This window comes from Fundulus heteroclitus, chromosome 16 (genome assembly GCF_011125445.2).
Source record: "Fundulus heteroclitus isolate FHET01 chromosome 16, MU-UCD_Fhet_4.1, whole genome shotgun sequence".
Classification (NCBI taxonomy): domain Eukaryota; kingdom Metazoa; phylum Chordata; class Actinopteri; order Cyprinodontiformes; family Fundulidae; genus Fundulus; species Fundulus heteroclitus.
Window position 1 is genome coordinate 12,552,050 of NC_046376.1, and position 15,680 is coordinate 12,567,729.

Sequence of the window (15,680 nt, forward strand, 5' to 3'; positions counted from 1 at the left end):
TTTAAGGTTCTGGTTCTGGTTTTTAGAGCTTTACATGGACAAGTGGCAGCATTTGTCATTGATCTTTTAAATCCTTTTACCCCCAGTAGGTCCCTCAGATCCACTGAGCAAAGCTTACTAGTTATGCCACATACCAGGCTAATGACAATAGGAGACAGAGCATTTGCTGCTTTGGACCCCCGATTCTGGAACTCCCTCCCCCCATAAGCCTGAGAACTGTGGACTTGGGGGGTCTCTTTTAAAAAGCTGCTCCAAATGCATCTTTTTAAATCGGCCGTTATGCAATGTCCTCTTTTCTTGCTTTTATGTTGTATTTTAGCCTTACAGCAGTACACCTACATCTCTTACCTGTTCAATTAGTACTTTTTTCTTAATTTTGAAGATGTTCTTTTATGTCTTTAACATTTTATGTACACACTATGGATTTTATACTGTTTTATACCAGATATTTTATGTCTGATTGAGATATTTCTCTGTGAAAAAGACTCTATAAATTAAATCTACTTGCTTACTAATCAGTAGTATTGCAGGTCACACTGTCAGTTTCAATTACTGTTTTAAGCATCTGGCAGCCGAAGGTAAAACAAAATCTTCACTGGTCAATACAACATGACATAGCATCAGATAGATTGATATTATTGTTGGGTCATTGCTAAAACGATTGAGCCCAAATTGCTTTATTCTGTGGCAAATAGTCCCAAAAATTCTTGGTAGATTCTGCCGTGTCTAATGCACAGTAGGGGACGGGCATGGCATTATTTTTCTATACCGTCGTCGTGTGAGAAAGGCTTGTGTTGTAAACAGGAGGAACTTTTGCAACAACTTTCAAAATGTTGGTAAAGTTTCAAGAATGGCTTGAAAACCACTGATTTTCCACCTACCAACAAGTTGAACTTTCACTATGAATTTTAGCTGCTAGCAAAGCCATTCTTCATCATTATGAAACATAGCTTTGACTATAACATCTGGGGGACTTATCTCCAATCAGATTTGTCAGTGAGCTTCCCAACATATTTTCTGCAACGACTGAATGAAATCTCTTAATCTCGGAGACAGTCAGACTTTCATCTTTCAGATGGAGCGGCTGCTCCACATGTCTGGTATCGATGCTGGAAGGAGGGAGCGAAGAGGGAGAGGGAGAAGAGCCTGGACCCCCTGTCAGCTCAGCGAAGCAGAGAGGAAAGCAAACATGAGCTGACACGTAACAATGTGCTGGGAGTAGCACGGACACGTTGCATGCTACATATACACTGAATGCTAATTTCCATTTTGTTGGTTAGTCATAAATCCTGTGATCTCTCAACATGTAAGCATCTCTACAAGGCCCACGTTTGCGGGCTTACATAAACGTGGACGCACTGAGGCATGTATTTCCGTTTTTCCCAGCACAAAACTACTGAGTCTGTAGCATTTAGGAATTCTAAAAATATCAGAAGCAGACGAGCTGGATGCACAGATATACACAGACACACATCCAGAGCAACGGGAGCGGTGGTGGAGTTGAGGACACAGAAGAGCCAGCAGCCCGAGGGAGTCAGCAGAAGGTGAGCAGAGATAAGGCTGCATGATTGTGACTGTGTGTCAGAGAGAATCTGCACACCACAACTGCAGCATGTCCTTAAATACACACCCCGGCATGAAAAAACACGTCTTTTTATATGCACTCTGCATCCCCCCAGCAGTGCACCAAAACAGGGAATTTAGACTGCAATGCATGGCCTTAGTGTCTGACAAAGTTCTGCAAATGTTGTTCGCTTGACTCGAGTGAGTTGATTGCATTTCTGCAAATCTGTTGCATCTCAACATTTGGACAAAGAGAACTATATCGAAAAAGGAAATAAAAATAGTCAAACAATCAGTCAATCTTGCACTAGCATGTACAAAAGTACTACCATTTCCTGTCTGTGTGGTTCTTTTTCATATTTCATCTATTTTCAAGTAAAGCTCAGGGCTCAGTCCAATGCCGGTAAAATATTTTTGCAGGGTATGAAATTATCTCACAAATCTTAGAATAGATGGGATTATTCCTTTAAGAAATATGTCAATATGTACCATATGTCAAAAATTACCTATTTCGGATGCTGATGGTTGAAATGCAGCAAGAAAGAAATAAAACATCCAGATATTGATCCAAACAATTTTTCTAGAAAACACTTAATACTGTTTTGTTCATAGAAGGCAGATGTAAAGAAGGCAATGGATTTAATGGGAATTGATTCTACTGGATTCTAGTTACGGTTATCAGAGGGAAGGAGACCAAATACAAATGAATCCAAATGTCTTTGTGAAGTTAAAGAAAAAAAATTATGCATTTTTACAGTCACGCACCACCTTGTGTTAGACTATCATAAAATCCCAGTTATAATATTACGGTGTGCAGCTCTAACATGACAAAATGAGGAGAAAGAAAATGCAGGGCTTGTGAATGTGTGAAGAGCATTTTTTGTTGTTACAGTATAAAATGTTCCATGTTTTAATACAATTAGATTTTTCATTGGTAAAGTGTGCGTCTGCTTGTTTTTCTTAAACATTGTAAATAATAATAGGGTCAACTGTTATCTGCAGCAGACATGCAAATGGCATTAAGGAGAATGAAAAACTTTACTCTCGCAGCTTTACTCCTACAAACATCATCGCATTCCGCTCTTAATCAGTTTCTCACTTGCTGACTTTGCCCCGCTCCAGTTGCACTGCGGTGTGTTTCCGAGTGTGTTTTCTCACCCTAAGGCTCTGTCTGAACACATTTTGCAAACAGGATCCAATTTGTTTAATTTATGTCGAATACAGTCGAGCGTATGTGACATTGCACTGTGAACACTGTGTGGGATTGGGTTAATCTGCATGACTCTGTTGTGCTAAACAGAGCTAAAAAAAAATCAGTTAGGCCCTGCTCTGTAACAAAAGAAGAAGTGGTCAGCCAAGCAGCTCCCGGGGCCTACCTGTGTTGCTTGGCATTTTGCCACTGCTGATCTGCTTCAGCCTCTTTTGGTGCGACTTGCCGTTGTAGTGGATCTGGGCTTGGGCAGCTGAGTTCAGCTGGATGTTGCAGACCTCACACAGTGTGTAGGTCCTCTGTTTCCGCTCTCTTTTGGGTCTGTAGGTTGGAGAATGCAGCGTGCCCCCCACTGATGGGTCAAGAAGTTTTTCACCCTCAACCTGGATCTCGAAGCAAGATTTGCTGTCCATTCGCACTACTTGTGCCGTGCCGACTCCGTTCCTTTCCGGCTCAGGAAACGGGAAAGAAGATGGGCTGAAAGGACGTTTCATACCTACAATAGAAAAAAAAGAGAGCTGATAAAAGACAATAAATACGAAAAAGGACCACAGACTGAATGACAGTCTCAAATTTGAATCAACCAAGTTTGATGTTGTATGTTTTGCATAACCAGTGTAATATCATATAATCATCCTAAAGAGTGATAGTTCTCAAAGGAGAAAGCTGCAAGGGTCATGCTCTTCGTTCCTGTCAGAAGAAGAGTATACACGTGACCATGTTTTTGTCTCATGTAAAGTCATGCTTGCCTGCAGAAACGCAGGGACACCTTCTGTCTGCGCATCAGTGAGCATATTAGACCACTGACAAGAAAAGCCTGGGCGCAGCTTTCATGGACAAACTGTAAAAGCAGTTGTAGTTGGTCACAGGATCGAACAAGGCTCCACTTGGGGGAGACAGAGTGCTGTAGCATGACTCTCTAAGGAACAGTAAAGCCTCTGTTCAAAGCTGTTTCACAAGTGATAACTCCATGCCTGTTTGTTGCCTTTGAAAGCCAAAAAAAATATAAAAATAAGCAGGAACCTGAATTTAGCACGTCTAAAAAAAAATATATATATCCTGCCTTCACTGTCAAATGAGAAAAGCAGAGTTGTGAATGTAATAGATCAAGCAGAGAAGAAGTTCTCCAGGCATTGATATTTGCTCAGTTAAATTATAACTAGCAGCTTTAAACATAAAAACCTGGGGGGGAAAGCGCACTTTAAAAACATGGCCCTTAAGTAAGCAAAACAAACGGTTGTACAGTATTATCGAAGTCTACACTAGCTTTGCAAAGGATTGAGACATCGCTTTGGAAATAAAATACCCTGAAATACGCCCAGCTGTGCATTTCCGTATCTGATTTTCTGCCTCTGCTTCAAATTATTTACCTTTTCAGCCACAACTGCTCAGGCAAACACAAAAAAACAAAGTGAAGCCAAATCTTCAATGCATATATCCCAGCAAGCATGAGAAAACACACACACACACACACACACACACACACACACACACACACACACACACACACACACACACACACACACACACACACACACACACACACACACACACAAGTAAACACAGACACAGTATACGATTCTCAAAAATACATTAGAGCAAGCCGCTCCATGAAAGCTGCAATTCACGTTGCCAATCTGGGAGCACTCAAGAGGCTCCATCAGATGTTTTCAGAAGCGCTTTAAGTAACGCTGCTCTCTGGCACAGAATTTAAAAAAGGAAAAAAAAAATACACATTTCTTTATTCCTTACCCAGGAATCTCCTCCCACTACAGCCAAGCAACTACTCTGGTTGCTGCAAATTAGCATGGTTGTGAAAACAAAACCCAAAATGAAGACCTGCAGAGTGTAATATGCAGAGCAAATTATACCCTTCTGTCCTCTAAGACAACCGATAATCAAAAGAAGGTTCTACATGGAAAGGAATCAGATGTTTAAACAGCAACTTCTTAGGGAGAAAAAAAGTAGGTTGTACACTGGAAATCTGATAAGTTGGCTCTTGAGGCTGTTTGATTTCATAAATATTATTTGGTTTTACCTTGATTTAATATGTTCAAAAAGATTATTATATTATTGATTCCACAGTGAGCTGTATTTTTAATGCAGCTTGTTGTAAATAAAAAAGAAAAATAAGTGCTATGGATATGTATGCAGCATGATGACAAAAAATGGAACCAAAATCAGAAAGGAATCCATTTTTTTTTTCATGAAGCATCTTCTCCATTTTGAACTTACGTCAACTATTTATACCAAGTGTGATTTTTGAAAATGCTGTCAAGTTCAGACTTATTTATGTAATGCAAAACACACCAGAAGGAGCAAATTTTATCCAACTGTGGTGTTAATAATGGGTGAGAGATTTTGAGTGGATTCTTCAGTAATTTTACTTTTACAACGGTTGTTTTCAGCATCTGTGGTCCTGTTTTTGAAAACTCAATCCTTCCGTTATAGGTTCGAAAACACATTTCATTTTGTCCTACTGTTTTTGACATCTTTAACCGGTGAAGGGACGTTGATGAACGCTTTTAACCAACAGCAGAGCTAGACGTCCCTGGATTTCTATTTTGCCTTGTACTCCAGCTGTCCCACTCTACAGTGTCGGGAGCCTTTGAAAGATGAAAAATAGGGTCAAGCTGCTTTCATGTACGAGGAGCTTTGAATCAACCTGCTGCATGGAGACTCACCAGGACCAAAAGTTTTCTACATCTTTCATCTGTGAGCGGTATGCACCGTATGGCTTACAGATACTTTAAATAGTCCTCCAGCTCGATGTAGAAACTGTGTGCAACAAGGAGCCGTGCAGAGTCCACACACAGAGCTCTATAGGCTGAGACAGGACAGAAGATTGTCAGAGGGATACCCTGTAAGGGTGGGCTCTTTTCTTGCTTAGTCTGCTTTTTTTTTTTTTTACTTTCTGATCCACCCGCACGCTACAACACCTTCTTCCTTTACATATGAGAGCCATCAATCAGCGTTGGAGACTTGCTGAAAAAACAGAGAGAACCCAGTTCACCAATAAAAACTGTATTTATGATCTTTATTTTATTTTTCTGTCCCTCACAGATGAAATACTGTATCACTTCCCCAGCTCTAACCACAGGCCCACCTGTGAGACCACCCCCCCACCCATCCACTGCGGCCGCTGTGGGCACAGGGTTGTCGGTTCTTCCTGGGTAGGACACAGACTGGCCTCCAGATGTATCAATGTTGACACGACAGGCGTGTTAGCGGCTTCAAAATCAAAGCGACGAGAGGAGACCACCTATGAGTGAGAGTGAGACACTTGCACACAGGTTACACGTTATCTATAGCAGTAACTGCCAGAGGACACAACTGCATGAGTTACAAGTACAATCACAAACATAGGCTGCCCTTCAATGCTGTAAACAAACAGCGAGTGCAAATATGTGTAAGCTGCAAACCAAACCAAACAATTAAAGCTTCACTAAATATCAGTCACTAATCATGCATTGGGTGACGTCCTCAACATCCACACACCTTTGAGATAACTTCGGTCAGCCAGCCAGTTTCTCTTGATGTTCTGAGATCAAGCTTAAAACATAGATATGATCAAGCATTCACCGTGGCTACCCTACATGTCAGCACCGCTCAGACAATAGAATCATTTAAACGGCTTTTGAAATCTCATCGATTTTCCTGGCCTTTGACCAATTTAACATGAGATGCTAAATAGTTCTTAGAAATCGTATTTCTTCTGAGTGTTATTTATTCTTACTATATAAATTTGACATTTTAATTTAATGACGTCATCACTGGCCTCAGAAGCAGATGCTACATTCCTCATAGTCTGTCTAGAAGTCAGAAAAAAACCAATGAGTTGGGAAACAGCATGCTGATATACAAGCGTCTGCAGTATTGTTTGAAACAGACCTCCAATCGGTTTTTGTCCTTCAAATTAAGTCAAGAAGAATGCCCAGATAACTTCCTTGAATGGGTTTCCATAGCTGAGCTGTTGAATTTAATCCTTACATAATGGAGTGATAAGTAAAGCATTGAATGCAGATCTGAAAAGCATCCGCCATTGGACGTTCAATCAGTAGAAAACTAGGGATGGATCATGCTTCTCTGTCTAGTAATCCTTTGGATGAATGTGTTTTGCAGTTGCCATAACAGTATTTACTGGACTGCACTTTTATGCCAAGTGTTAAGATTGGTGCAGGCCTATTATGATATGGGGTTGTTTTCCAGTGGCTGGACTTGGTCCTTTGCACCAGTGAAAAAAACTCCTAATTATGCAAGAAAGAAAAACATTTTGGTCAATTTCATCTCCCCAGCAATGTGAAAAGTCTTTGAAGATTCACGGTCTACATATCTTTGTAACAATAGACAAAGCATGGTCAAATAAAACATAGACGAGTGAGTTTGGAGTGGAGCACCTTGAATGGCCTCCACAGGACCCAAAGTCAATAGTTCACGTTTTGCATTAATACGAGTGGAGATTGTAAGCCAGGTTTGCTAGTCACAACATCACTGTGTGATCTTACCAATGCCCTCCTGAAATAATTGTCAAATATTCCCAATCTCGTAAACCTTCCCAGAAAGGTTAAAGACAATAGCTGCAAAGCGTGGGTCAACTCTATATCAAAGTTTGTGTGTTTTAAATCCAATGTCATAAGGCAAAGCGAGGCAAGGCAAGTTTATTTGTATAGCACATTTTAGTAATAAGATAATTCAAAGTGCTGTACATGAACAGAACCTAAGAAAAAAAAACATACAGAGGAAAATACAGTGCAGTAAAATAGTAGCAGTAGGTTACTAACTATAGCAGTTGAAACTGTGTGCTAACTCTTGATCACTCTTCCATTGGTACAGAAATTATTACTTCAGTTTTGCTTTTATTCAACTAAAGACAATTTTTCCACATCCATGCATTGATTTCTTCAAAGCGTTTACTCAGCACTTGAATGGGTTCATAGTGACCTGTTGACATCGTGATGTAGAGCTGTGTGTCGTCTGCACAGTTATGGCAACGTATGCTGTTGGTTTTTATTATGAGCCAGGGGGAGCATATTAAATAAGAGGGAGCCCAAGATGGACCCTTGGGGTACCCCACATTATCGTTCGTGTGTGTAAAGCCAAGAATCCCGATATTTTTGCAACACTAGTGTCCATTAAAACACAAAATCAGTAAATCAGCAGCAACTGACTGATTAGCAGTTACCAGTGTTGGTCAGTCTGTGAATACCAGGATAGGTGGGAACAATTTGGTTCCCTTCCGATACAAGTAAAGATCAACATAGCCCTGACAATCCACCATAGCTCAGAGAATCATGGTGGATAATAGAAGAGAGCCAGAAAGAGTAACAGAACAAGAGGTTGGTGACGGGTGAACAAAGGCTGTTGAATAATTGGCATCATCAAAGTGCTATCATTGTAGTCACGACTGAATTTTCATCACTGCCACTAAAGAAAGGACTTGAAACTTTATATGTTTGTGACCAGCACATCAGAGAAGACTGTAAAAAGTCCAGGCTAAGATACTCCAATTGTTGTAATTACAGAAGAATCCGCGCTGTGCTTACTGAAATAGAAACGTCAGCTATAGTGGGGCTAGTTGGGAAGTCAGACGCCAGTGTTTACAGTCCCTATCAGCCCAGGCTGAGTTTAGGAGTAAATAAAGAGCAGTGGCAGATAAATTGATGCATTTTTCTCCAACCTCTGTTTGTTGTACTGCTTTGGCGGTGTACGGAGAGTCCATTTGTTTTAGGTATCTGTGTGTCTGTTGTGGGCGAGAGAGAAAGAGAGCGAGCAAATCTGTAGAAGCAGTGTTTACTTCTGCAGCGGTGCATCACCATGTCCTTGCTTAAAGTGTATACAATAAGTGTACACAACATTATACGGCACAGAAACTGATTTGCTGCTGAAAATGAGTGTGAGCCTCCCTGCAGGTAGCCATGGACGTTCTCATACAAGATATAGAAGAAAATTAATTTAGCCAAGAGTGGATGAGATGCTCAGAGGGGACTTTGATAAAACACTTGCTGTAAAAGCTGGTGTTTTAAAAAAATATCGTAGGTAATATATTTGTTCATTTTCAAGAAATATCAAAGCGTTGCAGAGTTTAATAACATTCAGCACGTTCCTGTGGAGAACTTCATTCCTCTTCTATTCCCGCTTGTCTTTGTAGGGTCGCCGGGGGGCTGATCCTCATCTCCAGTGAGTATTAGACGGGAGGCCGGGTACACCCTGGACAGTTTGCCTGTCATAACAGGGCAATACAAACAGGCCAAACAATCATGCATGCACAAACACACATACTCTCTCTCACACACCTATAGACAATTTAGAATAACCGGTTAACCTAACAGTCATGTTTTCGGACTGTGAGACGAAGGCGGAGTAACCCGAAGCAGCCCACACATGCACACATGCAAACTTCATGCAGAAATACCCCAGGCAGGGATCCAGGCCCAGGACATTCCTGCTGCAAAGCAATAGTACAACCAACTGCGCCACCTGCAGCCCCTTTGTGTAGGTTGGATCATTGTATTTTGGCCCTTTTCTTTTGAAGAAATATCTTAATGAAGAGACAGCTCTGTGAAGTGATGGTAACTAAACCAGAGGTGGTACTACAGCTGAGATTATATTAATGTACACAAATAACCAGGCTCCCAGGCTCACAGTCTACAGTAAAGATGTTCTAAAGGATGAATTCTTTACTTCTTTCAGGGAGAAATGTAATCACACACGTCAACAAGCCAGAGGTTCAAAATTAATATTTATTTCATTAATCCAAATGACTATAGATTATCAATAATCACACTAAGGTATGTTTCCTACTGAATTGACGTTTTTTAGTATATAAATATTTTAACCTCAATTTGGTTTTGAATTTCTATAAAGGGTTACGATGCAGGACGAGGCTTTCGATACGCATATCACCCGCTCTGTCTCAGTCAAGTGTTTTGTGAAAGCATTCGAGCTTCTTAAACTTTTTCACATTTTGCCATTATGCAACCACAAACATGAATATATTTTAATGAAGTTCTATCTGACAAACACACCATGTCATCCATGATTCTGAAGAAGATGATAAATGACAGGATTTCTTTTATGCTTTCTTGAAATCTGAATAGCATGCTATGCATTTGTATTGTGCCACTTTACTCAGATATTTGTTAATGAAGACAATTGGTTCATTGAAATCGCTTTAGAAACTATTCTTTTGACCCTAGATGTTTGTTGGTTAACAATTAGCGCAAAAAAACTGCCTCGAGAAGACCAAGGAGCACAGCAGACAGGTGAGGAAGAAACTGAAGGTCTGTTGGATCTATCATCTAAAAACGGCAGGTGTATGACACAAGGGCAAACCTATCAAGAGAAGGCCTAAACTCAAAGACTGGGAAAGAAGACCTTTAATAAGAGATTGTGCCATGAAACCAAAGAGGACTCTCAAAAACGTAACTTTAATTAATTAACCTGTTGGAATTCATCATGTAGGTCAGGGTATCAGTCCTTGAGAAGTTTGGCCAAGTTTGTTGTGTTGCTTGACTTCGTTGCCACCACTTTAAAGCACTGTTTGCTCATAGGTTTGTCAAGATCTTTGGGTTTCCCTTCTTCGTTTGCCTCGTATGCGAAAATATTTAGTATCAATACCATGTCAAATTAGTATCATATCCGGATACACCATTTATTTTAAGTATCGCTACTTTTCAGAATGTAGATACTTTTGACAGCCCTAGTTTGAAAGCTGCAATTCAGCTTTTTGTGTTGTCTAAAATAAGTCAGAGTAAAAGTTTAAGGTGTTTTAAACATGCTGCTCTGTACCTTTTAATGAGTTGTTTGTCTGCATTGCCCCACCTCTACCCATGACAAGCAATCCTTTCAGCAGGCCCTGTAAAGAGCTGAAACATCACCTGTTTTATGGCACAAGAGTAACTGTTTGCAGCAGTAGTTCAGCAGTTCTTCAAGAGAAACACCGCATCATTAACAGAAGGTTGATGGTAATTTGCATGATATGTTTCCAAAGGATCTTGCACAGCCAATCCATCCAAATTGGATCTGGGTTAGGCAAAAATCACTGAACCAGGAGTCACGATGCCCAGAGCTGCTGTCAGGATACAGCTGAGGTTTTCTGTTCAGCTGAAGTGAATATTTGTTACTCTTCTCTCACCGTAATTCATTAAGCAGAAAGAGACAAAAGGGAAGGTTTCAATTCAGTTCAACCAATTAAGCAGGAGAACAATTAGGATGGATTGTCGAGCTTCACTGTCCACTTTATAAGAGGTTAACTGACCGGCTGGCTACATAATTTCCTCTGCAGCTTTCAGTGTTTCAAATCCGCCTGTGCACAGAAACACACAACTAATAATCATTTCTCATCTTTGCTCCTGTCTTTTTATTTGCAAGTGAATATATTCCCTCTTGTTTGACTCGCAGCCCCAGGGGAGCAGCAATTAATGTTTGCCGAATTGTCTGGTCTGCAAATGCGTAAGACATGGAAATATGTGCAAATGTATGAGCCCTGTATGTGCAAGAAGGCCTGAAGTGAGAGAATGCCATGCGCATATTTATATATTCATGTTTGTCGCATGATTTTCCAACAACACAGTGAAGAGCTGTACCTTTAAATGCCTGTTGGGCTATACACATTGTAACCTCTTTAACGCTGTGACCAATAGTGCAAAGTGTAGAACAGATACCCTGACTTACTGTGACCCCAAACATGAATCATGTGTGCTGTAAGTCAACACTCTACAGTATGATGGGCAAGCATTTTCCTTTCTCCTATAGTTTACTAAGTACTTTATTTTTTTTGTAATCTATACAGCTGCAAATTATGTTTGCAGCTGTAAATATGGTTAAGTGTAGCTTATTTGGAATCACATTTGTCATGCAATAGCAATAAAATATGTGCTCAGACAGCTAATAACTGCCCTCACCCTGCTTCAGAATTCAAAATAGATGTGAAATAGTACAGATAGAGACAAAGTTAGCAGCAGCTGTAGTCTTTTTACAGGTCTGGCCAATTAATATCTTGGTAAAAAAGGACATAGTTTTTCCTCCTCCAACTTCTTCTCAAGTATGCTCTGATTCTTAATCCTATTTGATGTACATTAAATATTAAGTATTTTATTTTTGGAGTCAATGTCACATACCCAGTCAAACCCAGTGGGACAAATTGGTTATGCAATCTTAAAACGATGCACAACCAGTGCGCTGAGTAAGCCAACTTCAACCAGTGTGGCCCTTCATACTTTTAACCGCAAAAAAAAACAGAGCGGTCCAGCTTTGCACTGCTACTCAAACATATGTCTGCCCCGACCAGGCTAAAGTTAGCCAACGCAGAAAAACAGACCCATTTTCCTTGTACACATTTTACCACAGCTCGACTGAGGAACTGCCCAAAAGGAGTAACCACAGACACTGTGAAATGTTCCATAAAACATCGGATAGCTATACTTAGACATGGATAAACCTCAAGGTTTAGCCGCACCATGCTCAAAGAGCAGCTCAGAAGAAAACAGACAAATGAAGAAACAGATCTCCATTTTCTTGAATGAAAGGAGGTCTAATACTCAGCCAGCAGCTAAAGTGTGTTTATTTTCACACCCAGCATTGACTGGAGCATTAAACCTAACACAGTCTAGTTAATGTTATGAGGTACAGTTAAAGGAACAGCAGTGTTTGGAAGATGAACCAACAAAGTTTCCCCTAACCCCCGAAACACATCCAAAATGGCCGCACGCAGTATCATAAGCAATCATAAAGAATAGTTGGTATGTATATGCCAGCTAAACAGAAATAAGACGTAGAAGAAGATGATATGTTTACCCGCTGCACACAGAAAGACATGAAGATGGGGAATACAGCATGTCTGTAGAGCCCATAAGGATAATTTTTAAATAAAAGATTAAAAAAACATTTTGCTTTGCTAAATAAAAGCTGATAGGTTTACATAATGTGGTTTGTTGTTTTAGACTTGATTTATGCTGCAAGTGATGAAAACAGAAGTCAAAATCCTTGTTTGTACCCACAAACTTGGCCAATAAGCTCACTCCTGAAAGCATGGCAATAATATGTGTATGCAGTTTTCAGTCACAGAATAAACAGTAACAACATAGCATTCAACAAAGTTGTACCACTTGAAACTTCTGTGCCATTTGAAGTCAGTACAGGCGAATTTGCTCAGTGATTCTTTACATTTGAATGAAATTTCCATGCACAGTCTGCGGAAAAATTACAAAAACCTCAGAGGTGCACAACCTCGCAGCACGACAGCGCGCACGGGGTCAGGGACAGCACAATTGCGTCACTTTTGGCAAGCGCGCCCTTGTGCTTGAAAAGACTCTGTCCCTCTTGGTCTTAAACCCAGTGCTTAAGAGTAGAAATGTTTTGCCTCTTGGCAAAGACACTTAACCACATTTTACTTTGTGGGAAGATTGGATAAGTAGTGTGGTGCCTGTTTAGTGCTCTGTTAGTGTGAAAATGTTAAAACAAATCCTAAAATTTATTGATAACCAATGTAAAGATTATAATAAAGGATTCATGTGAGATTGCTTCCCAGAAGGTGGAAGTGGTCTGTCCACAGTATTTTCTACAGCTTGGAGGTGGGGAACTGATAATTTATCCAAGTTAACAGAGCACTGCAACATCCTAAACATGATAACCATTACATGGATAATTATTTCCTGTTCACCAGAACAGATCATTTGTCACAGTTTAGAAATGCTCCTTAAATGAAAGAAACAGGGACAAGACAGGCTCTACATCAAAGATCACATTTAGAATGCTGGACTTGCGAGTTGGACACAAACAAGAGCCTTACTGATGTGTGTTCAGGAGGAGTTATAATCATGGCCCCGGTATTTTCTGTGTTTAAAACTTGGTTATTGATGGAAAGCCAATCACTAATCTGAGATAAACAATGAACTAGGACAAACAGAGGACAAACTATCCACCTGGTGAGACTTAAAAGACATATACAGCTGAATATCATCTGCATAAAAATGATTAAAAGTATGAATGATGACAGCTAAAAGGAGCATATGAAAAGCAAATAATAATGGACCGAGAATCAACCCTTGTGGAACCTGACAAGTTAGAGAGGCGATTTCAGAGGTGAACTTATTTGCAACATAAAAAGTCAACCCAGGTAAATAAGAAGAAAACCAACAGCACGCAGAACCAGAGGATGCAAAACATCTATAGAGTAAAATGTTATGGGCAATGGTATTGTTGTGCATCAATAGGTTAAGTTTGGCTATGCATAATTATTAAGTGCCAAAGTCTATTATTCACAAAGTTACCAATTTCGAAAAAAATAAATAAATACAAAGACAGGGCACAACCTGATTATCAGAAAATAGCAGCTAAACAGGTCTCAGTCTCTTTTAGTTATTTTTGTATTAATTTCTGCCTGGTGAGGTTTGGTATTAAAGAACAATAGAGGTGAATTTGCATACTGGTGTTCGCAAACAGGAAGTTCTGCACACATATACATAATAAACACAAACTCCAAATACAATAAAATATTAAGAAAATACATCAACTTTCAGATAAATAACTTTAGTCAACCAAGTTTAACTAAGCTATTAACATTCAACTATAAAAACAAAAAGGTGTAATATATTACACTTTAAAGAACCAAGGTTTGTTTTAAGGAATTTGGAATGAGGCTAAATTAGCTTTAAAACCAATTAAAAACAACAGTTAGCATATATGTGCACTGTTTTAAAAATAATTTGCTGAATTAGACACCAGTAACCTTTTAGATAATCAATTTTTAGTGTTTTGTCAACTAGCCATCGCACGACATGATGGCGGCTTGAAGCGCATGTAGACACAATTTAACCGATGGCAGCAGGCATGTTGATGTCAGTCAGGTCCGTGTTAGCAGTTCAGGTTAAGAAACAAACAAGCAAAACAATATTTGCAATCCTTAAGCCCCACATATATCTTTAAAGATCATTAATACAAATATTAACGTGTGTATGAGCGCTGGTGGCGTGTTACGGTTGATCATCACTTGAACAGAACAAGGTGTGTAGTAAACACACGTTAGATGCTAAACACACACAAACTAAAAAAAAAAAAATTATATTTGAATTGTTTGATCCCTTTTCTCTGCCCATTCTCATAACCAGTGGAGGACGTCCAATAGGCCCAATCAATTGCATGGCGGCAGCCGGCTTGCATGGCTGCTGTTTTGAATGCAGCCTTCTCTCAGGGCAGTGAGAGGGGAGACTGCTCAGTCAATGTAATTAGGTACACCGTCTCTTCTTGGGAAATCTATAATTGTTTCAGATTCTTTTCAGCAGGAGCTCAAGCAGCCTTTTTCAAGCAGCTAGTCTTATTTTTGTCTGGTCACCGGTTACTCACACAACAGACCACACCTATTCAGGATCTAGAGGACTTCAAAGCTGCAGTCTTTTACTCAAGATCAAGACATCCTCCCAAGTCAGCCAATGGAGGCTGTGAGTAAAAACAACACATCCTGTTGTGGCTGTATGAGGTCACAAGGATTCCAGATGTGAGACTCCTCCTTCCTAGGAACTGTGCGTGAAAATGGGTTACTACTATGCACTCTGGGATTTAGAGTGTTTACCAGTCTCTTTTCTTCGCTTGGGCAGTTCAGTCTTTTTTTTTTCCTCATATGGATGGGCCCCAACAGTATCAAAGGCATCACTGATATGAAGTAAAAATCATTAAGGAACAATTCCCGGCATCAGAGACCATTAAAAGTTAATCATAAATCTTTAAAAGAGCCATCTCGGTGGAAGGGAGTTTGTAAAATCCAGACGGAGATGGGTAAAAAATCTGTAACATCCATAGTGGAGAATTTCTACATGTTTTTCTGATAATTAATCAAAAAAAGGCTGATAAAATTGGCCAGTAATTAACAATAAAATTTCCGTCAAGATTGGGTTTCATTATTAGTGGAGTT

At 39.8% G+C, this 15,680-nt stretch overlaps 1 protein-coding gene across 1 annotated transcript in view; it reads right to left on the reverse strand.

The window, feature by feature from the left end:
- Window positions 1-15,680, reverse strand: part of znf385c (zinc finger protein 385C) — a 190,080-nt gene that overhangs the window by 120,988 nt on the left and 53,412 nt on the right. The window contains exon 3 of the mRNA XM_012872031.3: window positions 2,940-3,269. Coding sequence (XP_012727485.2) covers window positions 2,940-3,269 — 330 coding nt within the window. The remainder of the gene's footprint in view (window positions 1-2,939; window positions 3,270-15,680) is intronic.